General features: G+C 47.6%; 1 protein-coding gene across 2 annotated transcripts in view; it reads right to left on the bottom strand.

Moving 5' to 3' along the window:
* LOC139260353 (protein bicaudal C homolog 1-like) overlaps nucleotides 1-27,315 on the bottom strand; it is a 376,023-nt gene that overhangs the window by 143,660 nt on the left and 205,048 nt on the right. For both annotated transcript variants that reach the window (XM_070876873.1, XM_070876872.1), the window contains exon 3: nucleotides 4,819-4,888. In XM_070876873.1, coding sequence (XP_070732974.1) covers nucleotides 4,819-4,888 — 70 coding nt within the window. The remainder of the gene's footprint in view (nucleotides 1-4,818; nucleotides 4,889-27,315) is intronic.

Genomic DNA, 27,315 nt, shown 5'->3' on the forward strand with positions numbered 1-27,315 from the left:
GTGTACGGAAAGTCAGACTGAACACTGTGAGCTCAAAGAAAAGTGTGACCTTAGTCTTTTATTGCAGGTCTCCAAGAGTGCCTCTCCAACCTGTGAAGTCTCTTTAAATACCTGTGCTCCCAAGGGATTATGGGATCCCTTGGGACTCCAGGGATGAGCCCTCTGGTGGCTGTACAGAGTAAATACAAGTAAACATATATAACACAGACCTAGTGTATGAATGTTTCGAGCAAGTGAAGTGAAATTGCACTTACTGAATTTTTAATGCTATTAGTTTCATTAAATTAACCTAATGGAACAACCACACCATCACCTAACCTATCTTAGCCATGAAACTCACCACCTACTCCCTTGACCCCTCCCATTTCATTTCTGACCACTCAAATTCCTTTTTTCAGTTCCACGATTATCAACCAGTCACTATCCGCTGGCTCAATCCAAAACTGCGTCATCACTCCACCCCACTCCCCTGAGAAAAAAATCTACTCTTAACCCTTCCATCCTCGCCAACCACCACCTTATCTCCAACCTTCCCTTTTCCTTGAAAGTCCTTGAACGCATCACTATGTCACAACTAAACTCCCAACTCTCCCTGTTCAAAGCTCTCAAATCAAGCTTCCATCCAACAATACCAAAACCACATTGGCCGACCACATCTTGTACGACTCCAATCGTGGCCCATTGTTCTTCCTCGTCATGCTCGACCTCTTCACTGGCTTCAGTGCAGTCAACCACTTCATCCTCCTTCAACATCTTGCCCCCACATTACATCCCCTCCAATGGCTTCTCCTGTGCCCGCATGGTCACCCTGGGGAATCTCAAGAGTCCATTCTTGCCCAGCTCCCCCCTTCATCGTTTACATGCTACTCTTCAGTAACATTTGGAAGGCTGGGGGGTCAGTGTTCATATGTATGCCCATAATACTCAGCCCCACCTTCTCCATCGACTCTATGGCTATAGCTATTCTTGTAAACTGCCGATCTAGTATCCAAACCTGGACTAGCCACAACTTCCGCCAGCTTAATGTCAGCCAAACTGAAGCCCTCTTTGGCTCCTTAACCACCACTGTGCCTTCTGCCTTGACTGTATTCCCCTCGTTGCTGCCATCTCATGCTGCCCCAAGAGGTGCCGAACCTAGGCATGTTGCTCCAGACATCTCCCTAAGTAAATACAATGTTCCAACATGTCATTTAGTGGATAGGAATTAAAGGTACCTGCATACAGGAGCCTGCCAAAAAAAAAAACAGAGGAAGCAAGACCTGGTTCAGTGAAGCATTGATTAGGATGTTCTCCACAGCAGCTAATAGGGGTAGAAACTCTTAGTCCACAAACCTGTGTTTTATCCATGCATCTGTTCAGTAGACTTCTCAATTTGCAATGCCATTTCACTCCGTTGTCCCATTAAGAACACCTCTAAAATGCTTCCATCTGCCCAGCAATGAAATATTATCATGTTTGACAGCATGCAAAGTGTACCTGCATTCTGCTCTTGGACTCAATCACCATCCAAGGGCATGAAAACCTTTCCATCTGGATGAAGACCACTAGCTCCATCCCTTCAACTCCTGAGAAAGAGGTGATAGGGCCATTAATTGACTACAAGACCATGCCTGGAGCAGCACCACTGCAGTTGCTGGTGTTTATCAGTTGCATCCATGTCCAGGTTTGGATCGGCAATCATGTGTCCATTTATTACTGGGGGGAGGGGGGAGGGGATTGATCTAAAAAATATAGGACGCGTTTATTTGTACTGCAAAAATGGCCAACATGCTCCACCCTTTGTTTCTGATTGGTCCCCTTGGAGGATAAACCACACCCTGAAGCTTCACAGGAACGTGTAACTGGAACCACCCATCCCAAGGTCTCACTGACTTTGCAAATTGTAACTCGATCCACTTTGACTTCCTGAAGTGACAGAGGACAGAGCTCCCCAGAAGACAGCAAGGGCCAGTCAAAGTGCCTTACCCCAGTCCAAGTACATCCCTCTCCCAGCCAAAGTGCCTTACCCCAATCCAAGTACATCCCCACCCCAACCAAAGTGCCTTACCCCAGCGCAAGTGCATCCATCCCCTGCCCCCCCCCCCATAGACGAGGCAGGCATTGTGTACGGATTGCTAACAGGTTTATTGGGTATGAAGTGAATAGTGACAGTGACATGACTTCTGGATATCATCCACTCCAACGATGTTCTTTGTAGGGGGGTTGGAAGAAGGTGATCCATCTTCCCCGAGTTCCCTCTTTCCCCTCCAACCCCAGTCTCTCCCTCTCTCTCTCTCTCCCCCCAGCCTCTTCATTCCCTCCCCCCCCAGGCTTTCACCCCAACAGCCTCTCTCTCTCAGGACCGCCACCATTGGGCCCCGGCCTACCGCCATCGGGCCCACGTCGGCAGGGGGTGGGGGGTGTGCGTAGAGAGTCAGAGCCTCAGGTCTTGCTTCTTGGCACCACGTGGATGGAATGATGCAGCTGGGGGGGGGGGGGGGGAGGGGAGGAGCTTCACAGGGGGCGGGGCTTGTCGCCTGTTGATCAAAAAAGTCCAGGACGGGCAGTGAGGGGCGGGGCTGGACGGATACCTGACCGTCAAAAAAAGTGCAGTACAAATAGTTACATTGAAAAATATAGCAGCCGAAGCATCTATCGTGAGAGGCAGAAAAGACAAGAATTCAACCATGAGAGTAAGCTTGGAGGGAACATAAAAACTGACTGCAAAAGTTTCAAAGATATGTGAAGAGAAAAAGATTAGTGAAGACTAATGTAGGTCCCCTGCAGTCAGAATCAGGTGAATTTATAATGGGAAACAAAGAAATGGCAGACCAGTTGAACAAATACTTTGGTTCTGTCTTCACTAAGGAAGACACAAATAACCTTCCGGCAATACTAGGGGACCGAGGGTCTAGCGAGAAGGAGGAACTGAAAGAAATCATTATTAGTCAGGATATTGTGTTAGGGAAATTGATTTGATTGAAAGTCGATAAATCCCCAGGGCCTGACAGTCTGCATCCCAAAGTACTTAACAAAGTGGCCCTAGAAATAGTGGATGCATTGGTGATCATTTTCCAACAGTCTATCGAGTCTGGATCAGTTCGTATGGACTGGAGGGTAGTTAAATGTAACCCCACTTTTTAAAAAAGGAGGGAGAGAGAAAACAGGGAATTATAGACCGGTTAGCCTGACATCGGTAGTGGGGAAAATGTTGGAATCAATTATTAAGGATGTAATAGCAGTGCATTTGAAAAGCAGTGACAGGATCGGTCCAAGTCAGCATGGATTTATGAAAGGGAAATCATGCTTGACAAATCTTCCAGAATTTTTTGAGGATGTAACTAGTAGAGTGGACAAGGGAGAACCAGTGGATGTGGTTTATTTGGACTTACAAAAGGCTTTTGACAAGGACCCACACAAGAGATTAGTGTGCAAAATTCAAGCACATGGTATTGGGGGTAATGTATTGACGTGGATAAAGAACTGGTTGTCAGACAGGAAGCAAAGAGTAGGAATAAACGGGTTATTTTCAGAATGGCAGGCAGTGACTAGTGGGGTACCGCAAGGTTCAGTGCTGGGACCCCAGCTATTTACAATATACATTAATGATTTAGACAAAGGAATTGAGTATAATATCTCCAAGTTTGCAGATGACACTAAGCTGGGTGGCAGTGTGAGCTGTGAGGAGGATGCTAAGAGGCTGCAGGGTGACTTGGACAGGTTAGGTGAGTGAGCAAATGCATGGCAGATGCAGTATAATGTAGGTAAATGTGAGGTTATCCACTTTGGTGGTAAAAACATGAAGGCAGAATATTATCTGAATGGCGGCAGATTAGGAAAAGGGAAGGTGCAACGAGACCTAGGTGTCATGGTACATCAGTCATTGAAGGTTGGCATGCAGGTACAGCAGGCGGTGAAGGTGGCAAATGGCATGTTGGCCTTCATAGCGAGAGGATTTGAGTATAGGAGCAGGGAGGTCTTACTGCAGTTGTACAGGGTCTTGGTGAGGTCACACCTTGAATATTGTGCACAGTTTAGGTCTCCTAATCTGAGGAAGGACATTCTTGCTATTGAGGGAGTGCAGTGAAGGTTCACCAGACTGATTCCCAGGATGACAGGACTGACATATGAAGAAAGACTGGATCGACTAGGCTTATATTCACTGGAATTTAGAAGAGGAGAGGGGATCTCATAGAAACACATAAAATTCTAATGGGATTGGACAGGTTAGATGCAGGAAGAATGTTCCCGATGGGGAAGTCCAGAACCAGGGGTCACAATCTAAGCATAAGGGGTAAGCCATTTAGAACCGAGATGAGGAGAAACTTCTTCACTCAGAGTTGTGGACATGTGGAATTCTCTACCACAGAAAGTTGTTGAGGCCAGTTTGTTAGATATATTCAAAAGGGAGTTAGATGTGGCCCTTACAGCCAAAGGGATCAGCGGGTATGGAGAGAAAGCAAGAATGGGGTACTTAAGTTGCATGATCAGCCATGATCATATTGAAAGGTGGTGGAGGCTCGAAGGGCCTACTCCTGCACCTATTTTCTATGTTTCTATGCAAGTTGTAAACAGGAAGGACGAAAATCTAATATTGGTAATGCAGCTGCGAGTTGAATTCCATTCCCTATCCTGAAGGTTGGATACATCACTTCTCGCGGAGGGGACGCTGCCCCGCGCTACACAGCAGTTGCTTATTCTACAATATGGTAATCCACTCAGGCAGTCTCTGCCAGAATGAACATATCATCTCACTGATGCTAATTTTTGTGATATTTCATTCTACAGACAACTGCATTTTTTCTGATGTAATCACGTCACTGGTTGAAACTCACTTACCTTTCTTAGACTTTGCTCCAATCTTCAGTTTGGATGGCCAAGCTATTTGTGTATTTGTTTCTTCCATAATCTGTTAAAAGATTTGAAATATAATGAATGTATCACTTAAATTGCTAGAATGTAAGATTTATTGCAATCTGACACTGATCATGTTAAATTAATCTAACGCTCCCGCTCCACTCTCTGGCAGGAATCAGGGACAACCTTACTAAATATGCGATAATCAGCTCGAATCTCAAACGTTGAGCAAAGCAGATTGGGAAATTATTGTTTCAATAAAACAACCCAACACCATCTCAGAATAATACAAAACCACCAAGAGAGAGGCAGAGGGGATTTGGGAGGGAATTCCAGAGCTTTGGGCGTAGACAGCTGAAAGCATGGCCACCAATGGCGGGGCAAAGGAAGTGGGGGATATGCAAGAGTCCATTGGAGGAATGCAAAGTTCTCGGAGGGCTGGAGGAGGTTACAGAGATAGAGAGGGGCGACGCCATGAAGGAATTTGAACACGGGGATGAGAATTTTAAATTCACGGCGTTGGTGGACAGGAAGCCAATGTAGGTCTAACAATGTAGTCAACAATACTTTGCTGTGTTAAGGCATTTTTATAGTTTACTTACAGCAAAAAGCAAATAGTTAAGATTGTAGAAACAATTCTTAATCAACAGTAAATATTTCACGTGACCTGCATTGCACATGCAAACATGTGTTAAGGTTGCAGTCGAAATCAGAGTCCAGGCCTCACATGACCCTGGAGAGGTTGCAAGAATCCCTGAAGGAAGTAGTCTCACATTCCTTCTGGTTTAACAAGGCATGGAATGCAACTCCAGCGTGGTGTCAATCTCAAGTTACAAAGCGTTCAGTCCCTGAACCTCTTGGAAATTTATCATAAATACCAAGAGGGAGTGAGTGAGAGAGAGAGAGAGAGAGAGAGAGAGAGAGAGAGAGAGAGAGAGAGCGCGCGAGAGCGAGAGCGCGAGAGAGAGAGAGCGCGCGAGATCGAGAGAGCGAGCGAGAGCGAGAGAGCGAGCACTCTGACTGTTTAGACAATTCTTGGCTCACGTTGGGCAAAAATCTTCCTCCAATGGTTGACTGGCGCGTGTTATTGTACCTTCTAACATCAGCACTACTCAATGAAAAGGCTGCACTAGCATGTTCCAGTTATCCTGTTCCAATGCCTCTCTACCGTCGTCCAGCTGGGTGGGACTGCACTCGCCTGGTTCCATTCTTATCTATCTAATCGTAGCCAGAGAATCACCTGCAACGGCTTCTCTTCCCACCCCCGCATTGTTACCTCTGGTGTCCCCCAAAGATCTATCCTTGGCCTCCTCCTATTTCTCATCTACATGTTGCCCCTTGGCAACATCATCCAGAAACACAGCATCAGTTTCCACAAGTACACTAATGAAACCCAGCTCTACCTCACTAGCACTTCTCTCAACCCCTCCACTGTCCCTAAATTGTCAGACTGCTTCTCCGACATCCTATTCTGGATGAGCAGAAATTTTCTCCAATGAATATTGGGAAGACCAAAGCCATTGTTTTCGGTCCCTGCCACAAACTCCGTTCCCTAGCCACTGACTCCATCCCTCTCCCCAACTTCTGTCTGAGGCTGTAACAACCTTGGTGTCATATTTGACCCTGAAATAAGCTAGCGACCACATATCCACAGCATAACTAAGACCACCAATTTCCAGCTCCGTAACATCACCCGTCTCCGCCCTTGCCTCAGCTTATCCGCTGCTGAAGTCTTCATCCATGCATTTGTTACCTCTAGACTTGACTATTCCAACACACTCCTGGCTGGCCTCCCACATTCTACCCTACGTAAACTAGAGGTGATCCAAAACTTGGCTGCCCGTGTCCAAACTCACACCAAGTCCTGATCACCCATCACCCTTGTGCTCGTTGACCTACATTGGCTCCCAGTTAAGCAATACCTCCATTTCAAAATTCTCACCGTTGTTTACAAATCCCTCCATGTCCTCGCCACCCCCCTATCTCTGTAATCTCCTCCAGCCCCACAACTCCCAAAGATGTCAGTGCTCCTCCAATTCTGCCCTGTTGAGCATCACTGATTATAATCGCTCAACCATTGGTGGCTGTGCCTTGTGATGCTTGGGGCCCAAGCTCTGGAACTCCCTGCCTAAACCTCTCCGCCTCTCTACATCTTTCCTCCTTCAGGACGCTTTTGGTCACCTGCCCTAATTTCTCCTTATGCGGCTTGGTGTCAATTTTTTATCTCATAATACTCCTGTGAAGCGCTTTGAGACGTTTCACTACATTAAAGGTGCTATATAAATACAAGTTATCGATGTTATCCTGCAGCATGCCCGAATGGTTTAATGTCATTTACATGCTACATAATAACCACTGGTGACCTGGCCTCTTCTACTGGTGAGCATCACGGCTATGACTCATCCACCCTCCCACTCCTTGCTGACCTCCCACTCGGAACTCCAGCGGACAACTGACCTACCTAATGCCTGCCCCCAAACAAGCCTCGGGCCACCTACTATCAAGGGCGCTACTCATCACCGAGCTTGCGGCCAACATCTCGCCGTAGGCAATTAGGCTTATACAGCTGTGCCTGGTCTCCAGTCATCTTGGACCCCCTTGCCACTGAACCAAGACCTTGTGCAGTGGCCACCCCACGTTAAAAGAATTCATGCACAGACATCTTCCATTCCGTTAACATGAAGTTCTGGACCTGGAACATCAGGACTCTCATGGACAACTCCAACAGCAACAGACCGGAACGCCGCACCACCATGGTTGCCTGGGAACTTAAGCGCTTTGACATTGACATCGCCGCTCTAAGCAAGCCCGGCGGGCAGGGGAAGGCCAGCTCAAGGTACAAGGTGGAGATTACACCTTTTTCTGGAAAGGGAAACCAGAGGAAGAACGCCGCCTTCATGGAGTTGGCTTCACCATCAAAAATGAGCTGGTCGACCACCTCAAAGACTTCTCCTGTGGGGTTAACGAATGCCTCATGACTCTTCGACTCAACCTATCCCGGAACCAATGCGCCACAGTCATCAGTGCATACACCCCAACACTCGATGCAACGGATGAGACCGAAGAGGGTTTTTATTCCAACCTCGAAACATCCCTGTCCCGCATCCCCGCAGGCGACAAATTGATCCTCCTCGGTGACTTCTTCAACGCTAGGGTCGGCAAAGACACAGCCCTCTGGGGAGGCGTGATTGGCAGAGAGGGGGTCGGGAAATCCAACTCCAGTGGTACCCTACTCCTGACAAAATGTCTAGAACATGAACTTCTCATCACCAAACCCTGTTCCACCAGAGGGACAATTACAAGGCATTGTGGCAACACCCTCGCTCCAAATACTGGCACCTGCTCGACGACGTCATCGTCCGAGCCAGGGATCGCAAGGACGTGCGTTCACCAGCGCCATGACAGGAGCCGACGACTGCTGGACGGACCACCGCCTAATCCGATCCATCATCAACATCAACATAGCCCCAAAGCGGAGGGGGCAGCAGAAAAGTGCTGCAAAAAAGTCAATGCCGGGGCACTTAAGGACCCAGCTAAGAGAGTCCTACACAGCCAGCGCCTCACAGCTAACTTGGCGGCCCTTGATGACCCGGAGATGCTGAATACCCACAGCGCTTGGTCTGCCCTCCAGGCCTCTATAACCAGTGCCTCTGAAGAGACACTCGGTCACTCAACCAGGAAACACCAGGACTGGTTTAATGAGAATGATCAGGAGATCCAAGAACTACTAGATCGCAAGCGCAGTGCATTTCTGAGCCTCAAGCAACAACCCAACTCGGGAGCAGCAAAGCAACATTACTCAAGGCTGAGGTCCAACAAAAAACCCAGGTTCTAAAGAACAGGTGGTGGATGGAGAAAGCACAGGAGATACAACAACTGGCCGACAGCCATGATGTGCGAGGATTCTTCATCGCAGTCAAGGTCACCTACGGTCCAAACACTCAAGGCCCCACCCCACTGCTGGCCAAGAACGGGGAAACACTCATCAAGGACACCGAGGCAGTCAGGGCCTGCTGGAAGGAGCACTTTGAAGATCTCATCAATCGAGACTCTGCCTTTGACTCGAGTGTTCTCGACTCCATCCCGCAGCATGCGACCCGCCACCACCACCAATGTTGCACGAGGTAGGAAAAGCCATAAAACAGCTCAAAAATAACAAGGCTACAGGAGCGGATGGAATCCCTGCTGAAGTGCTAAAGTATGGCGGAGAGGCGCTGTTGGCGCGGATACATGACCTCATCTCTCTCATCTGGAGGGAGAAGAGCATGCGGGGAGATCTCAGAGATGCAGTGATCGTGACCATCTTTAAAAAAGGGGACAAGTCCGACTGCGGCAACTACAGGGAAATCTCCCTGCTATCAGCCACTGGGAAAGTCGTCGCGAGAGTCCTCCTCAACCGTCTTCTCCCTGTGGCCGAGGAGCTCCTCCCGGAGTCACAGTGCGGATTTCGTCCCCGACGGGGCACAACTGACATGATCTTTGCAGCGTGACAGCTGCAGGAAAAACGCAGGGAGCAGCACCAACATGGCCTTTTTTGATCTTACAAAAGCCTTTGACACTGTCAACCGCGAGGGTCTATGGAGCATCCTCCTCCATTTCGGATGCCCCAAAAATTCGTCAACATCCTTCGCCTGCTCGACGATGACATGCAGGCCGTAATCCTTACCAACGGATCCATTGCAGACCCAATCCACGTCCGGACCGGGGTCAAGCAGGGCTGCGTCATCTCTCCAATCCTCTTCTCAATCTTCCTCACTGCCATGCTCCGCCTCACAGTCAACAAGCCCCTCGCTGGAGTGGAACTAAACTACAGAACCAGTGGGAAGCTGTTCAACCTTCGCCGTCTCCAGGCCAGGTCCAAGACCACCCCAACCTCTGTCATCAAACTACAGTACGCGGACGATGCCTGTGTCTGCGCACATAGAGGCTGAACTCCAGGACATAGTCAACGTATTTACTGAGGCATACGAAAGCATGGGCCTTACGTTAAACATCCGTAAGATAAAGGTCCTCCACCAGCCTGTCCTCACCACACAGCCCCCAATCAAGATCCACGGTGCGGCCCTCGACAACGTGGACCACTTCCCTTATCTCGGGAACCTCTTATCAACAAGAGCAGACATTGATGAGGAGATTCAATACCGTCTCCAGTGCACCAATGCAGCCTTCAGCCGCCTGAGGAAAAGAGTATTCGAAGACCAAGCCCTCAAATCTGCCACCAAGCTCATGGTCTACAGGGCTGTAGTAATACCTGCCCTCCTGTATGGCTCAGAGGCATGTACTACGTACAGTAGACACCTCAAGTCGCTGGAGATATATCACCAATGCAAGATCCTACAAATCCCCTGGGAGGACAGACACACCAACATCAGTGTCCTCGTCCAGACTAACATCCCCAGCATTGAAGCACTGACCACACGCGATCAGCTCGGCTGGGCAGGCCACATTGTCCGCATGCCAGACACGAGACTCCCAAAGCAGGTACTTTATGCGGAATCCTTCACGGCAAATGAGCCAAAGGTGGGCAGCGGAAACGTTACAAGGACACCCACAAAGCCTCCCTGATAAAGTGCGACATACCCACCTGGGAGTCCCTGGCCAAAGACCGCCCTAAGTGGAGAAAGTGTATCCGGGAGGGCGCTGAGCACTTTGAGTCTCAACGCCGAGAGCATGCAGAAATCAAACGCAGGCAGCGGAAAGAGCGCACGGCAAACCAGTCCCACCCACCCCTTCCCTCAATGATTGTCTGTCCCACCTGTGACAGAGTCTGTGGCTCTCGTATTGGACTGTTCAGCCACCTAAGGAATCACTTCAGGAGTCGAAGCAAATCTTCCTTGATTCCGAGGGACTGCCTATGATGGTGATGAATAACCATTACATTTATCAAAATTATACAAGATATTCTTGAAAAAAAAGACAAAAAGATGGAGAAAATCAAGTGCTTACATTTGCAACCATTACCAATGCCACATCTCAAGCATTGAACTTTTGATTGAACTGGAGATTGGGAGCTGCAAATTAATTTCTTTAAAGGACTGACCGAAATGAAGGAAAAACGAGAGAACAAGTGGTGAAGAGTGGGGTATGGTAACTCCCGGCACAAACAGGCCGCCCTATAATTGGGTTCACTTATCTTTCAGCGTCCAATTGTCAACTCACATGCTGATGGGCCAGCTGTGTCTTTCCAGGATATTCTGGCTTTAATATCCTATCCCATTCATGAAAGATCAGCTAGTTTGTTACAATCAAGCGCCCATGTGGAAAAGGATTTTATTATATTGTTCGCAATCAGCTCTTTACAATATTGAAGCTGTTTTGCTGTTACTTGTAATTTTCCTGCCAAAAGCAACTGAGAGAGGAATGTTAGAATAACAGAGCTTTCTCCAAACAGCCAGTACCACTTCTGGTGGCATGCTCTTTCCCGGGAACACCCATCCACAATAGGAAATCAAACATTAAGGGGCAATAGGCTACCTCCAGGCTATAGTTGTTGAGGGAGAAGGAAATACCTGAGGGAGGGGTAGGAGAGAGAGCAAGGGAGAAGAGAGAGAGAGCGTGTAAGGGGGGGAGAGAGAGAGAGAGAGAGAGAGAGAGAGAGAGAGAGAGAGAGAGAGAGAGAGAGAGAGAGAGAGAGAGAGAGAGAGGAAGGGAAAGAGAGCATGGGAAGGGAGAGAGAATGGGAAAGAAGAGCGAGAGAGAATGGGAAAGGAGAGAGAGTGAATGGGAAAGGAGAGAGAGTGAATGGGAAAGGAGAGAGAGTGAATGGGAAAGGAGAGAGAGTGAATGGGAAAGGAGAGAGAGTGAATGGGAAAGGAGAGAGAGAGAGAGAGAGAGAGAGAGAGAGAGAGAGAGAGAGAAAGGAGAGAGAGAGAGAGAGAGAGACGGAAGGGAAAGAGAGCATGGGAAGGGAGAGAGAATGGGAAAGGAGAGCGAGAGAGAATGGGAAAGGAGAGAGAGTGAATGGGAAAGGAGAGAGAGTGAATGGGAAAGGAGAGAGAGTGAATGGGAAAGGAGAGAGAGTGAATGGGAAAGGAGAGAGTGAATGGGAAAGGAGAGAGAGAGAGGGAGAGAGAGAGAGAGAGAGAGAGAGAGAGACGGAAGGGAGAGAGCCGCAAGGGGGGAGAGAGAGAGAGAGAATGAGAAGGAAGAGAGAAAGGGAAGGGAGAGATTGAGAGAAAGGGTGGAGAAATGGAAAGGGGAGATATTGGGAGGGAGGAGAAAATGGGAATGGGGAAGAGAAAATGGGAGGGAGAAAAAGAGAGTAGGAGGGGAAGAAATAGAGAATGTGGGAGTGGGCGAGATAGAGGTAGAAAATGAGGCAGTAGAGGAGAGAGGGGGGCTGAAAACAGAATGTGTTAGAACCAGTGCAGTAGATTTGAGGCTGGATCTGTGACTGTTAACAACTCTACAACCCTGGGCAACGCTGGGATGGATTGGAGACCCAGATTTAAGACTAGTGGCCTAATATTTATTTTTAAGGAGACCTATAATAGTCATGATCAAATACTGATTCTAATGTATTTCCTTGTCAGTGGAAATGACATTTTTTAGAGCTCGTCCAGCTGAGAGCACTCAATTTGTACATGGCGTTCAGATGTTCACAAAGGCACCAACTTCAAAACTAGAAAAAGCTGCTCAACTGTTTCAAATCTCCAAAGAGTCCACCACATTACCGACAATAAATCCAACCGGCAGTGCAGTTCTCAGTGACAGGACACAACTGGTGCGATGTTGCAGCTGTCCATGGACCAGATTGGCCCAGAGGCAGGCAGGCGACTACCCAGATTGAGGATATGATGATTGAAACATTTGGAGACATATTTGATTTTTTAAATATCAGCAGGGAGAAAGACAGGTCAGTACAATCAAAAGCAAGGATTGCAACAGAGTTGGGAATGAAGAGTGGACCCAAATATTAACCACTGCTTCTTTAAAATGCTGGCCAATTCAACCATTTTCATCACATTCCTTTTGTGACCCAGTCATAAAAATGTGTTTTCTTGCTCATGGAAATAAAAGCCATTAACACACTGTAAGATGAAAGCACCTGAATACAAGGTTTGTGGAGGGGGAGCTAGATACGAATATCTCAGATGGGCCTGAGTGCAGTTTGCAGTCTATCACACTCTATGGGGCCTGGGCAGGAACATTGGCAGGACCCAGGTACAGAGGGGTGGGAAGGTCGGGGCAGATGAATGGCGAGTGTTTGTGGCAGAGGAGTGGCGAGAGATCGTGGCGAAGGTGCGACAGATGAGGGTATGGGGCTCAGAAGAGGGGAGGACCCAGGGGCAGTACGGGCCAGCCCACACTGCGATATGTGTGCGCTCTAGGTCCGTGCAGCAGAGCAGGTCTCCAGTCGTCCTGGTTAACCCTTGCCACTGGATAAAGGTCTAGCTCGGTCAAGCCCGTGTGGTGGCTGGTGTGCAACGGTCACCCCACGTTAAAAAAATCCACACACAGGCATCTTCCACCCCCTCAATTGGAGTTCAGGAAACATCTGTGAACTCTCGTGGAAAACAGTCATCCTCGTACGAGGGATGGCCTATGATAATGATGATGGGGCCAAAATTGCCCCCTGACGAAAAAGTATCGGACTCACTGGTTTTGTAGCTTTTCTCCGCCCTCATCCATGGGGCGGAGACTCGAGCGATATTCAGCTGTTAGTTTTTTTTTTGCTCGGGCTGGTGTTGCTGTTGGCTGCGGGGCGGAAGTGCCCTTGTATCGGAGCAGCCATTGCTCCGAGTCATCAACGCAGCGATGTGATGACGTCAGCGCGAGGCAGGCGGCTGTTGGGCAGCCCAGCCAAACCCGTGGCCACCACTGTCGGGCCGGCCGACAATTAGAATAAAATGGAGGTGCCGGCAGCGCGCCTTCCCCTTTAAGGGCGTACGTGCCGCCCAGGCACACACAGCTTCCCGCAGGGGAGAGCTGTCAGTGGCACCAATCAGTGGCACCCTGCGAGGGTCGTCGCCGGTCGGTGTGGGGTCGGCACATGCCTGATGGGGCAGCAACGCGGAAACCCGTTCCCACTGCTCCTGGCCCGGGGGCAATTCCGTTCGGGTCGGTCACCTGTCTACCCCTGGTCAGACAGGCCTATCCGCTCCATTACCATCTCTTCTACGCGGTAATGGGTCTTAAAGAGGGCAACAATTTCGGCCCCTTACTGATCAGTAATGTCTCTTCTCGGACTCCCGAAAGGGTACTAGGGACCTATACACTAGTGGTGTGGGCTCTCTTCAACTACTGCCTGCTCATCAAGGGACTTCAAGCGCAAGCGTGTAAACAAACACACACACACACAAACACACAATCAGGTACTGTATACCTCATATAACACTATACAATGCACACTCGTGGAATCCTAAACATGCATATTGTTGTTTTTTTTTTAAATTCCAAAATTAACGTCATTACCATCCCCAAGCCTATTCCCTATTTTATTTCCAGTCCTAGCAATTTCCAACAGATTGTCAGGATTTCCAAGTACAAGAATGCTGATAGGAGGCATTTCAGAGAACATCCGCCTTAGGTCAAACAAAATATTGTAACTAGTCTTCAAAGGATGAGAAACCTTATAAGACAACAGGGATTTAAATAGAAAGGAGCGACACTCTAAAACTGGGCATGCAGCAGAAACTTCCTTTGAGGAAAATTAATAAAATTTGCATTTTATTTGGTATGCAACGTCTTTGGGTAGGCATTTGCTAAAGAATTGCTCCGAAATCTGTGGCTCTCCGAAGCCATCAGGTCATTTTTTTTTTAAATTCCATTTCAGCTCATTGGTTGATTTGAGTCTCGTTTTTAAAACGATCTGATTGGTTAATTCTGATGGCTTCCCTTCCGGTCTTTGTATGATGTGATTGTTAATATTCACAGCCTTCAGCATCAGTGGAAATTGCAGAAGACAGGTGAATCCACGGGCCGACTGTCAGCACGAGACACTGATGTCCACTTTTTTTGCCTTTTAGTGACATCATTGCTAATTCAACAACAACAACAACAACTTGTATTTATATATCACCTTTAACGTAATAAAATGTTCCAAGGCGCTTCACAGGAGCAATATCAAACTAAATTTGACACCAAACCACATAAGATGATACTGGGAAAGATGACCAAAAGCTCGCTCGAAGAGATAGTATCAAATACGTTATAGTCCTTAAAACCGCGTATACGGTTTCCAAAAGCAAAATACTGCGGGTGCTGGAATTCTGAAATAAAAACAGAAAATGCTGGAAATGCTCAGAAGATCAGGTAGTATCTGTGGAGAGAGAATGAGAGTTAAGGTTTCAGGTCGCAGACTTTTCGGCAGAAAGATCATCAACCTGAAATGTTAACTCTGTTTTGAGACGTTTTCCATTTAGGTTTGTTACATATTATTTTATTCAGCTTTTGCAGGATTGAAACAACAATAACTTATATTTATATAGCGCCTTCAACGTAGTGAAATGTCCCAAGGTGCTTCACAGGAGTATTAGGAGACAAAAGAATTTGACACCGAACTGCACAAGGAGAAATTAGGGCAGGTGACCAAAAGCTTGGTCAAAGAGGTAGGTTTTAAGGAGTGTCTTGAAGGAGGAAAAAGAGGTAGAGAGGCGGAGAGGTTTAAGGAGGGAGTTCCAGAGCTTGGGGCCCGGGCAACAGAAGGCACAGCCACCAATGGTAGAGCGATTATAATCAGGGATGCTCTAGAGGGCAGAATTAGAGGAGCACAGCCATCTGTGCAGGGTTGTGAGGCTGGAGGAGATTACAGAGATAGGGAGGGGCGAGGCCATGGAGGGATTGGAAAACAAGGATGAGAATTTTGAAATCGAGGCGTTGCTTAACAATGCATCTGTACCATGCATTTTTTAAAGTGAGCTGGTTACTGAGGTTTTAATATGGTCATATTGCTAGTCCCCAACTGCAAATAATGGTTAATGTCACACTCATCCAGACTTGGGTTTCCTTTTTGCAATTCCCCTCCTTTCTCTCCTGAAGGCAGTGCCAAGTACCAACCTCCCGGGCAACTGGCCCAATACGCCACTCATCGTGTTTGCAGCTAAGCAGTGAATGTGTGAATGAAGTTGTTTCACAGCCAAGTCCCGTCCATTCCACACGGTAACTTTCCAGGAAGGGGACACTGGAGAGCATTAAGCAGCAGCAACCTTGGTTGAGTTTCCCCATTCTATCGCAGGGAAGCTAAAATCAATTGGAGTGTCTCTGCCAACATCGCAGCTAAGATCTACAGAGCAGGGATCGTGCCTGGGACCTTCCTGGTCTAAACAGCTGACTGCATTTAGTCATGGAGGTGCTGGGAGTTAAATTAGGTGTTCAGAACAATCCAACAGCGACAATCCCAAATATCCAATATAGTTTGTTTAAGGTATAAAAATCTACCACATAAATCTTTGCCTGTTGTGCCCACTCGCTAGCTAACCGGGTTATCAGGGAAAGATGGACTGCTTGTGAGCATTAAAGTTATTGTCTTCACTAAATGACTAACACGACCATACAATAAACCTGATACTTCAATAAACACATTGGGTGGGAATTAGCGGTGGGTTATCATGGCGAACCCTGTTAATTTGCCGTTATTACCCCTTTGAAACTAACCGCAACTTCAGGATGTAGCGCATGCTCCGACACTGGGGCCACCCGGCCCCCAATCATAGCTGGCAATCAGTGAATTGGAAACTGACAAAGACTTGGACTTTTCCGCGGTAATATCGCTGTTAAGGGTTACAGTAGCATATTAGTTACATTACTGGACTAGTAATCCAGAATCCTGGACTAATGATCTGGTATAATATGGATAAATGTGAGGTTTATCCACCTTGGTGGTAAAAACAGGAAGGCTGATTATTATCTGAATGGTGACAAATTGGTAAAGGGGGAGGTGCAACGAGACCTGGGTGTCATGGTACATCAGTCATTGAAGGTTGGCATACAGGTACAGCAGGCAGTGAAGGCGACAAATGGAATGTTGGCTTTCATAGCGAGAGGATTTGAGTATAGGAGCAGGGAGGTCTTACTGCAGTTGTACAGGGCCTTGGTAAGGCCACACCTTGAATAGTGTGTACAGTTTTGGTCTCCTAATCTGAGGAAGGGCATTCTTGCTATCGAGGGAGTGCAGCGAAGGTTCACCAGACTGATTCCCGGGATGACAGGACTGACATATGAAGAAAGACTGGATCGACTAGGCTTATATTCAATGGAATTTAGAAGAATGAGAGGGGAACACACAAAATTCTCATAGAAACAGGTTAGATGCAGGAAGAATGTTCCCGATGTTGGAGAAGTCCAGAACCAGGGGTCACAGTCTAAGGATAAGGGGTAAGCCATTTAGGACAGAGATGAGGAGAAACTTCTTCACCCAGAGAGTTGTGGACATGTGGAATTCTCTGCCACAGAAAGTTGTTGGGGCCAGTTCGTTAGATATATTCAAAAGGGAGTTAGATGTGGCCTTCACGGCTAAAGGGATCAAGGGGTATGGAGAGTGTGATGTATGTAGCACTCAAATCACTGACTCCACACAGTATGATGTTGTAGTAACTGCTGTGACCTTAGTCCTTTATTGTGTAACTCCAGAGTGTCTCAGGTGTGGTGGTCAGCCTTTTATACTCTGTCTTGCAGGTACTATCGGGTCTCCCACCACAGCGCCCTGGACCTGGACAATACATAACAGAGAGAAAGCAGGAATGGGGTACTGAAGTGCATGATCAGCCATGATCATGCTGAATGGTGGTGCAGGCTCAAACGGCCTACTCCTGCACCTATTTTCTATGTTTCTATGAGATGTGAGTTCAAATCCCACCATGGCAGCTGGGGAATTTAAATTCAGGTAATTAAATAAATCTGGAAGAAGAAAAAAAGCTAGCATCAGTAATGGTGACCATGAAACTACCGGATTGTCAGAAAAACCCATCTGGTTCACCGACGTCCTTTAGGGAAGGAAATCTGCCGTCCTTACTCGGTCTGGCCTATGTGTGACTCCAGACCCACAGCAATGTGGTTGACGCTTAACTGCCCTCTGAAATAGCATAGCAAGCCTCTCAAGGGCAATTAGGGATGGACAATAAATGCCGGCCTTACCAGCGATGCCCACATCCCATGAACGAATAAAAAAAGGTTTATGGGGTTTTAACAGCGTATTGCCTGTTAAACAAATGTTATGGCCCTGAAACACATTTTTTTTTTTAAGGATATTCCAGGTTCTATGTTATCTCCATGTGAAAGTCCCACGTTTTGCTCTCTGCAACATTTTTAAACAGTCGGGATGAAAGCAGGTTCTCATTTCCTTGTTCCTGGTCTGTGGGAATTCTGCAATGTGATTGGATGCTTAGACAGCTTATTGACGTCACAGCAGATCGCACTAGGGGATCCCCACTACACTGCATTAAAATCACTTGCACGTTGAAAAAGGCAAACTTCTCACCAGAGATCCCCAGAGCTTTCTTCGGGGGCAGCAGCAGCAAACGCCTTTACTTTGCCGCTGACTGCAAATTCTGGGCCAATGAGAAATACAAATTTGATAGAGAAAATCATACTTCAAAGTAGAGTCAACTGATTTTCTTGAGCAACAAAACGCCAATTAAAACAAAGGCTACAAGTGGTATAAAACCACACAAGTAACTGCTTGACAGCCCCTTGTATCAATTGCCTGAAATGTCTATCTGCGTGAACATTGTAATTCATAACGCAACAGACATTCCATTTTACATCTGCCCCATAAAGCCCATGAAACCAGCTGATGCCATTGCTGTATTTGTATTGGACAATTCTGTGCCAAACAGCAAATACCATGTCGTATTATAATAATTTTGCATTTCATAATCACATATCGATCTTAGTTTGCTGGATGATGCTGAATCGTCCGGTGAATTTATCATATTTAAACAGAAACAATGCAAGGGAAGTTCTCCAAAATACACTTACCTTCAGGCTTATTCCGTATTTGTATTTATAAATGCTTATGTATTATTTCAGCTGGAGTCAGTGGATCAAATACGCAAACACACATGGCAACAGATAAATCTGGTTGCTTTCCTAACTTGTGTCTCTATGCATCAAAATTAATTTTACATCAAATAGTCTATCACACACATTAACAGTATTAATATCGATTTTAACACACAAGGCTGTTCTGCAGGATAAATATTCTTGATTTTATTCTGGCTCTCGCTCACTTCTTTTTTAGTCATTAATGCCAGATTTTTCATCTCCTCTTCTGATCAGTATCATTTTCAAGAAATTGAATAATGTATTCCTTGCAATTTAATAATTACATCAGATTATAGTAGTACACCTCCTTTTTAAATTAGACTTATTATGAGTGCAACACACCCAAGGAGGTCAAATCCAATTTGTCAAAATAATGACATAACCTGTGGCAAAGATCTGTAGAAGGCTAGGATCCTAAAATGGTCTCCAAGGCCACAATGACTAAGGTGGAAATGTCTTTCCCTACAAATCTGTTGCTCCACTCATCAATTTGCCGGGGGGGGGGCGGTGTCAGCCTTGGCTCAGAGGCCGACACGCCAGTGCAGTACTGAGGGAGTGCTGCACTGTCAGAGATGGAGTCTTTTGGATGAGACGGTAAACGTCAGCACTCTCAGGTAGATGCAAAAGATCTTATGGCACTTTTCAAAGAGGAGCAGGGGAGTTATAATATAAATATACTCCCTGTATATTCAATGTACATTTACATAAGCCTACTGGATGTACCTTCACACTGTATACACTATGCCTGTACCACCAGAGGGTGCAACTGGTGGAGACCTAGGGGTCACCTATACACAACAGGTAACCAGGTATAAAAGGGAGCTCACCATACTGTACCCTCACTATATAAGTATACAGGGAGTATATTTATATTATACATACACAACAGCCTGAATTATGCAATTTAAAATCTGAAGGGGCAGGAATGAAGTTGGGTATGGGTTGGCCTATCCTGATATTTTAATGAACGGCAGTGGGTGTTAAAATCGAGGCCACTGCCTGAGTGATGTACATCTTCCACACACTACAGATGTGCAGTAGATCCCACACTTTCAATGACGCAGGTACTGCAATATTGTGGGAAGTCTGCGTGGGAGGCACCTGGTGCCCAGTGCAGCTGAATAATTAAAGGGTGATTTATTGTCAGAGACGGCATCATTTGGAATATGAATTATATCGCGCTTTTCATGACTTCGGTATGTTCCAAAGCGCTTCACAGCCAATGAAATGCTTCTGAAATGTAGTCACTATTGTAATATAGGGACACACGGCAGCCAATTTGCGCACAGCAAGAGACAAATATGTCTGGAGAGAACTCCCCTGCTCCTCTTTGAAAAGTGCCATAAGATCTTTTGCATCTACCTGAGAGTGCTGACGTTTAACGTCTCATCCAAAAGACTCCATCTCTGACAGTGCAGCACTCCCTCAGTACTGCACTGGCGTGTCAGCCTCTGAGCCAAGGCTGGCACCTGTAATAAATGGACTAAGGTCACCACAGTTGAAGTGCAATACCTCGCCTCGTGGAGTCATTACTACTCGAGTGCTTACAGACACAATACAGGCCACGGATGAGACTAGCGCCAAAGGCAAGGGGGCCCTAATTGCAATAACAAAGTCGAGGGCTGATGACATCATCAGCGTTGCAACTTAAATTTAAACAGAAAGTGAGGGGGAGGCCCGAGCTTGTGGGATTCCCGGCAGCTGAACCCTGTTGGCTCCCCAAGAGAGGTGGTTCTTTCAGCATTCCTTGTGGGCCAGGAAGAGCAGGGCCCCCCCAGTTCCCTCAAGAGAGCCTTCAGCCTCCCCCAACCCTGATCCTGTGTCTCTCTCCCCCACCGCCCCCCCTACCCACCAGCTCCCCCCGCCCCCATCGATTGGCAGGACCGTCCTCATGGGTGCAGAGTGCCAATCCCTGTCCTGGTTTTGGAATCCGAGTGTTGATATAACGAGTGTCCATCATCATAGGCATTCCCTCGGAATCGAGGAGGACTTGCTCCCACTCCCAAAGTGAGTTCTTTGACGGCTGAACAGTCCGATACAGGAGCCACAGACCCTGTTACAGGTGGGACAGACATTCGTCGAGAGAAGGGTTGGTGGGGCTGGTTTGCCGCGCGCTCCTTCCGCTGTCTGCGCCTTGCCTCTTCACGCTCCTTGCATCGAGACTCAAAGAGCTCAACGCCCTCCCGGATGGACTTTCTCCACCTCGGGCGGTCTGCGGCCAGGGTCTCCCAGGTGTCAGTGGTGATGTCGCACTTTACCAGAGAGACTTTGAGGGTGTCCTTATAACGTTTCCGCTGTCCTCCTTTGGCTCGCTTACCATGAAGGAGCTCCGCATAAAGCATTTGCTTAGGGAGTCTTGTATCTGGCATGTGTACTATGTGGCCTGCCCAGCGAAGCTGATCGAGTGTGGTCAGTGCTTCAATACTGGGGATGTTGGCCTGGTCGAGGACACTGATGCTGGTACGCCTGTCCTCCCAGGGGAATTGCAGGATCTTTCAGAGACATCGTTGGTGATATATCTCTAGCGACTTGAGGTGCCATCTATACATTGTCCATGACTCAGACCCATACGGGGGGGCGGGTATTACTACAGCCCTGTAGACCATGAGTTTGGTGGTAGATTTGAAGGCCTGGTCTTCAAACACTTTTCCCCAGACGGCCGAAGGCTGCACTGGCGCACTGGAGATGATGCTGAATCTCCGCATCAATGTCTGCCTTTGTTGATAAGAAGCTCCCGAAATATGGGAAATGGTCCACGTTGTCCAGGGCCGCGCCGTGGATCTTGATGATTGGAGGGCAGCGATGACAGGCTGGTGAAGGACCTTTGTCTTACGGATGTTAAGCTTAAGGCCCATGCTTTCATATGCCTCAGTGAATACATTGACTATATCCTGGAGTTCAGCCTCTGAATGTGCACAGATGCAGGCGTCGTCCACATACTGCAGCTCAACGACAGAGGTTGGGGTGATCTTGGACCTGGCCTGGAGGTGGCATAGATTAAACAGCTTCCCACTGGTTCTGTAGTTTAGTTCCACTCCAGCGGGGTGCTTGTTGACTGTGAGGTGGAGCATGGCGGCAAGAAAGATTGAGAAGAGGGTCGGGGCGATGACACAGCCCTGTTTGACCCAGGTCCGGACGTGGATTGGGTCTGTAATGGATCCGTTGGTAAGGATCACGGCCTGCATGTCATCGTGAAGCAGGCGAAGGATGTTGACAAAGTTTTGGGGGCATCCGAAACGGAGAAGGATGCTCCATAGACCCTCACGGTTGACAGTGTCAAAGTCCTTTGTAAGATCAAAAAGGCCATGTATAAGGGCTGGCGCTGCTCCCTGCATTTTTCCTGCAACTGGCGCGCTGCAAAGATCATGTCCGTTGTGCCCCGTGGGGAAGAAATCCGCATTGTGATTCTGGGAGGAGCTCCTCGGCCACAGGGAGAAGACGGTTGAGGAGAACTCGAGCGACAACTTTCCCAGTGGCTGATAGCAGGGAGATTCCCCTGTAGTTGCCGCAGTCGGACTTGTCCCCCTTTTTAAAAATGGTCACAATCACTGCATCTCTGAGATCTCCCAGCATGCTCTCCTCCCTCCAGATGAGAGAGATGAGGTAATGTATCCGCTCCAACAGCGTCTCTCCGCCATATTTTAGCACCTCAGCAGGGATTCCATCTGCACCCGTAGCCTTGTTATTCTTAAGCTGTTTTATGGCTTTGCCTACCTCGTGCAGTGTTGGAGTTTCACTGAGATGGTGGCGGGTCGCATGCTGCGGGATGGAGTCGAGAGCACTCGAGTCAAAGGCAGAGTCTCGATTGAGGAGATCTTCAAAGTGCTCCTTCCATTGGGCCCTGACAGTCTTGGTGTCCTTGATGAGTGCTTCCCCGTTCTTGGCCAGGAGTGGGTGGGGCCTTGGGAGTTTGGACCGTAGGTGGCCTTGACTGCAGTGAAGAATCCTTGCATATCGTGGCTGTCGGCCAGTTGTTGTATCTCCTGTGCTTTCTCCATCCACCACCTGTTCTTTAGGTCCCGGGTTTTTTGTTGGACCTGAGCCTTGAGCCGTCTGTAATGTTGCTTTGCCGCTCCAGAGTTGGGTTGTTGCTTGAGGCTCAAAAATGCTCTGCGCTGTGATCTATTAGTTCTTCGAACTCCTGATCATTTTCATCAAACCAGTCCTGATGTTTTGTGGTTGAGTGACCAAGTGTCTCTTCACAGGCACTGGTTATAGAGGCCTGGAGGGCAGACCAAGCGCTGTGGGGATTCAGCCTCTTGGGGTCATCAAGGCATGCCAGATTGGCTGTGAGGTGCTGGCTGTATATGTTCTCTTAGCTGGGTCTCTAGGTGCCCCGGCATTAACTTTTTTTGCAGAACTGCTTCTGCTGTCCCCTCTGCTTTGGGGCTATGTTGATGTTGATGATGGATTGGATTAGGCGGTGGTCCGTCCAGCAGTCGTCAGCTCCTGTCATGGCGCGGGTGATGCGCACATCCTTGCGATCCCTGGCTCGGACGATGACAGTCAAGCATGTGCCAGTGTTTGGAGCGAGGGTGTTGCCACGGTGCCTTGTATTTGTCCCTCTGGTGGAACAGTGTGTTGGTAATGAGGAGTTAATGTTCTAGGCATTTTGTCAGGAGTAGGGTACCGCTGGAATTGACTTTCCCTACCCCCTCTCTGCCAATCACACCTCCCCAAGGGCTGTGTCTTTGCCGACCCTGGCAGTGTTGATATAACTGGTTCAGCTAAACCTCTGGTCAATGATGACCCCGCCTCCCTCCCCGCCAAGATGATGTTGGTGAAACACTTGGCAATAGTGATGTCGCTGAAGGTAGGGGGGCGTGATCTCTACTCGAAAGAGGCAGAAGCAGCAATATCATGGAAAGACCATCACCTCTGTTACATGGTATAACACCCCTTTATTACATGTTACATTGGCCCTGAAATTGCGGCCTCTCTGGGTACGTATGATGTGTGCACGAAGAGGCCCGGCAAGTTCTGGGTTTAGGTGTGTACAAAGCACATGCACCAAAATCCGGCACATGCAGACGCATCCCCGGGAGAAGGGCCTTCGCGGGCGGAGATTTCGGCTATTTGCCCAACTAATGTCCTTAAAAGTCTTCCGCCTTTTTTTTTTGCCTGAAACATTTAATTAAATTCAATTTTAAATATGTAAAGTGTTTTTCTTATTTATTTAAAATGTGTGTGTGTTTTTGGGGGTATCCCCATTCATAGAAATGGTGATCCCCGTACAAATAGAACTCACCTTTACTGTGAATGGGGATTTCATTGCTTGGTCCGGCCCATGTGATACCAGGCGGGGCTGCACATGGAGGCCTCATAGCACAAGTGTTCGTTTCTCCGGGACCACCAGGTACATTCATAAATATTTTTGCGGTCGGAGGCATCCGCCCACGGGAAGCCTCCAACCTCAATTTCAGGGCCAATGTGTGTTGCCTAGTATAATGACCCTGTATTGTATAATAATACACTCTGTTACATGGTACATGAATTCTTCTTTCCTTAAAAAGGCCTACATGGCCGGGAGAGTACATGACTGCTGGTGGGTGTGGAGCATTGGGGATCATGATGCTTCAGAGAGTCAGGCTGGACATACCAGCAGGTCATTTCCTGTCCGTCAGTTTCATCAGCGAAGCAGCGAAGTATTGGCCACAATGCATTCTCGAAATTGAAACAATTTTGGACGAACCAGAGCAAGTCAAGGGAAATCAGATGTAATAGTTTTTGCTCATCCTAACTGAGCAACTCAAAGCTGCAATACGTCCCAAACTGGCCTTTCCATTAAAACCTGGAGCGCACAGTGTTTGGGTCTACTTCCGTGCCTTAGTGAGTTTTGAACTACAATATCCAGAGTGCTCTGTGACAGCGTGACAAAAACATTACCAATAAATGGGAGAATCAAAAAATGAAAAGTAAAGATTTAATTTTAGCACATTTTGTACAGTTTGAGTTATTAAACAAAAGTTCAGCATGAACGGTGTTGTTCAGGGGTAAGGTTTTTTGGATTGCGGAGCAGGACTGACGTTTGCTCTGGGGCCAGGTATTTTGATTGTGACCCTGGTGAATAGCCGCCTGTTCCGGTGCTGTTCCAGCAAGGAGCACAAGTCCACTGCTCGAAGTGTGCCAACTCAGAAAATGGGAGAACAAACAAAGCACCTGCAACCTTATGCAAATATACTGCACTGTGGGGGAACAGAATAAAAAAATATTCTGGGACTAAACGGTTCTGAGAAAGGGAAGTACAAACAAACAATTACATTTCAAATAAATTTTGCAGAGTGCCAGGTAAAAATCTACACATAATAGCACAACCTACATATATCACACTTAGGGCTCTATTTCCCTCTTTGCCAATTTTTGGCGCCCAAGATGCTGTACGGCCGTTTTCTTTTTGTGCCCGATTGCGCCGAGAAAAGAAAAATACAACTTTCGCCAAAGTAAAATGAAATGTTGGCGCTGCGGAACCCGAAGTTAAATCTGGGGGTGAGGCTTCAAGTGTTTGCCGAAAAGTCAGTGAGCATGTGCCGGGAAAAAAAAATAACTTTTTCCACGTGACGGGTGTTTGTACTTCCAACGGTGAACTTCCTGGTCTGGATCAGCAGCTTGTGAGAACACGTGGGGATCGGAGTTGGATCTGAACATTTAAATTTTAGCTGCAAAAGATGGATCCAAGGAAAGGAGAAGGGCCAAGAACAAGGAGAAGGGCCAAGAGATTTCTAGCAGAAGAAATTGAGCCCCTGGTAGACATCATTGAGAGGAGATGGGATGTACTTGAGAACAAAGAGAGAATGGGACAAAAGAAACTGAAACATTCTACTCGCAAAACTTTGGGACCAAGTTGCGGAAGAGTTCCCATGCAGTGGCCACGACCCTGAGAAACGGCGTGCAGGTCAAAAAGAAGTGGCAGGACCTTGGCCAAGTGGTTACTGTAAGTAATATATTTATTCATGCACTACAATAACATTTGTAAATATGACTAATATGCGTGTGCGTGTGTGGCCACCACAGCAGAAAGACTCTTAAAAAGTTCTATTTTCATCTTTGCAGAGGAAAGTGTCACAAGATCAACCGAGAAACTGGAGGAGGTGCGCCAAGTAGCGGCAACTAACAGCCGTGGAACAGAGGAACGCTGATAGGATTAAATCTTGCGAGGGAAGATCAACCCCCAACGTGGACGCTGGGCCCAGGTTACCGAGAGAGGGTAAAGCCCTGCAAATTGCACAATCTGGGTTGGCATCGTGGTCTTTGAAAAGAGCCTGCGCTGTGTAACCCGTGTACTCATGTCACCCTGCCCCCTCTGCCCCCTCCCCCGCTGCTAACCAAACATCTGCTCTTGTTTTGCAGATGTTGCGCAGCAGGAAGAGACAGAAGCTGAAGCAGAAGATCAGGAAGCTGTCAGTCCAGATATTCTTCATCAACTTCAGGACGAGGATGAGCTGGACAATGAAGGGCAGCAGGGAGACCCCAATAATGAAATGGTTACATTGGATTTGGAGTCGGTGAAACCCCTGAGGATGCCAAGCCCTTTGCTGAGTGTCATTTCATGGGGTACAGTCGGAGGCTGTGGGTCCCAGCAGGTTACGTAAAGCCACACCTGGGAGATGGCCAAGGAGGGTGGGAAGAAGAGCTCAACCTGAAATGCAGGATGTAGGGGACATAGGACAGATCATGCGAATGAATAGGGAGAGCATTGAGCTAATGAGATCGCTCCTGGACCACCTGGGTAGGGGGTGAGGGCAGAATTAGCGGGACTTGTCAGTCGAAGTAGTAACACTGTCTGGAGGAATGGGAGCAGTGCCGGGACAGATGAGGGAGGGGATGTCGGAGATGAGGGAGGGGATGTTGGAGGCAGCTGATGCAGTGTCGGTACAGATTAGGGAGGGAATGTCGGAGATAGCTGCTGCAATAAGTGGACACACCCAGGCTGCCATTGCCCAACAGCAATTGGCAGCATCAACTGCTGACACTCACTTTCCAATCCCCAGACCAACCTCAGGTAGTGTGCCGCGGGTTGATCCACAGGCTGAAGAAAAGTCCACAATGCTGTCTGCTAGGTTTGTCCCTGACCAACCCCACCAATAACAAATACGCCTCCGCGCAGAAAGCAGAAAAAACCTTGGGATCAGGGCGAGGAAGCAGAAGTCTGCGGCAACGGGCACAGGTAGGGTTTAGAGGCAACAACAGGGGCAAGAGGGGTGCACAGCACCAAGGTCTTTGAATAAGGGGGAGGAGAGAGGGCTGCACCTAGAGTTTGTTTGTTTGTATGTTGCTGCTACTTGTTGTTTCCTTCATTGAAAAGTTTAGTTTGATACAAATTTATTAGTTAAGTAAAACTGTACAAATGTTTAATAAATCCTAATTATTTTTTATATTTAACCAGAATCCTGCACATTATTTTTTGAATTAAAGCAACCTAAACCAACTGAACATTACATACATTATGATGTACATTATTATTTCACGCTAACAGGTGCAAAGAGTCAACACTGTCGG

This window comes from Pristiophorus japonicus, chromosome 3, assembly GCF_044704955.1.
Source record: "Pristiophorus japonicus isolate sPriJap1 chromosome 3, sPriJap1.hap1, whole genome shotgun sequence".
NCBI lineage: Eukaryota > Metazoa > Chordata > Chondrichthyes > Pristiophoridae > Pristiophorus > Pristiophorus japonicus.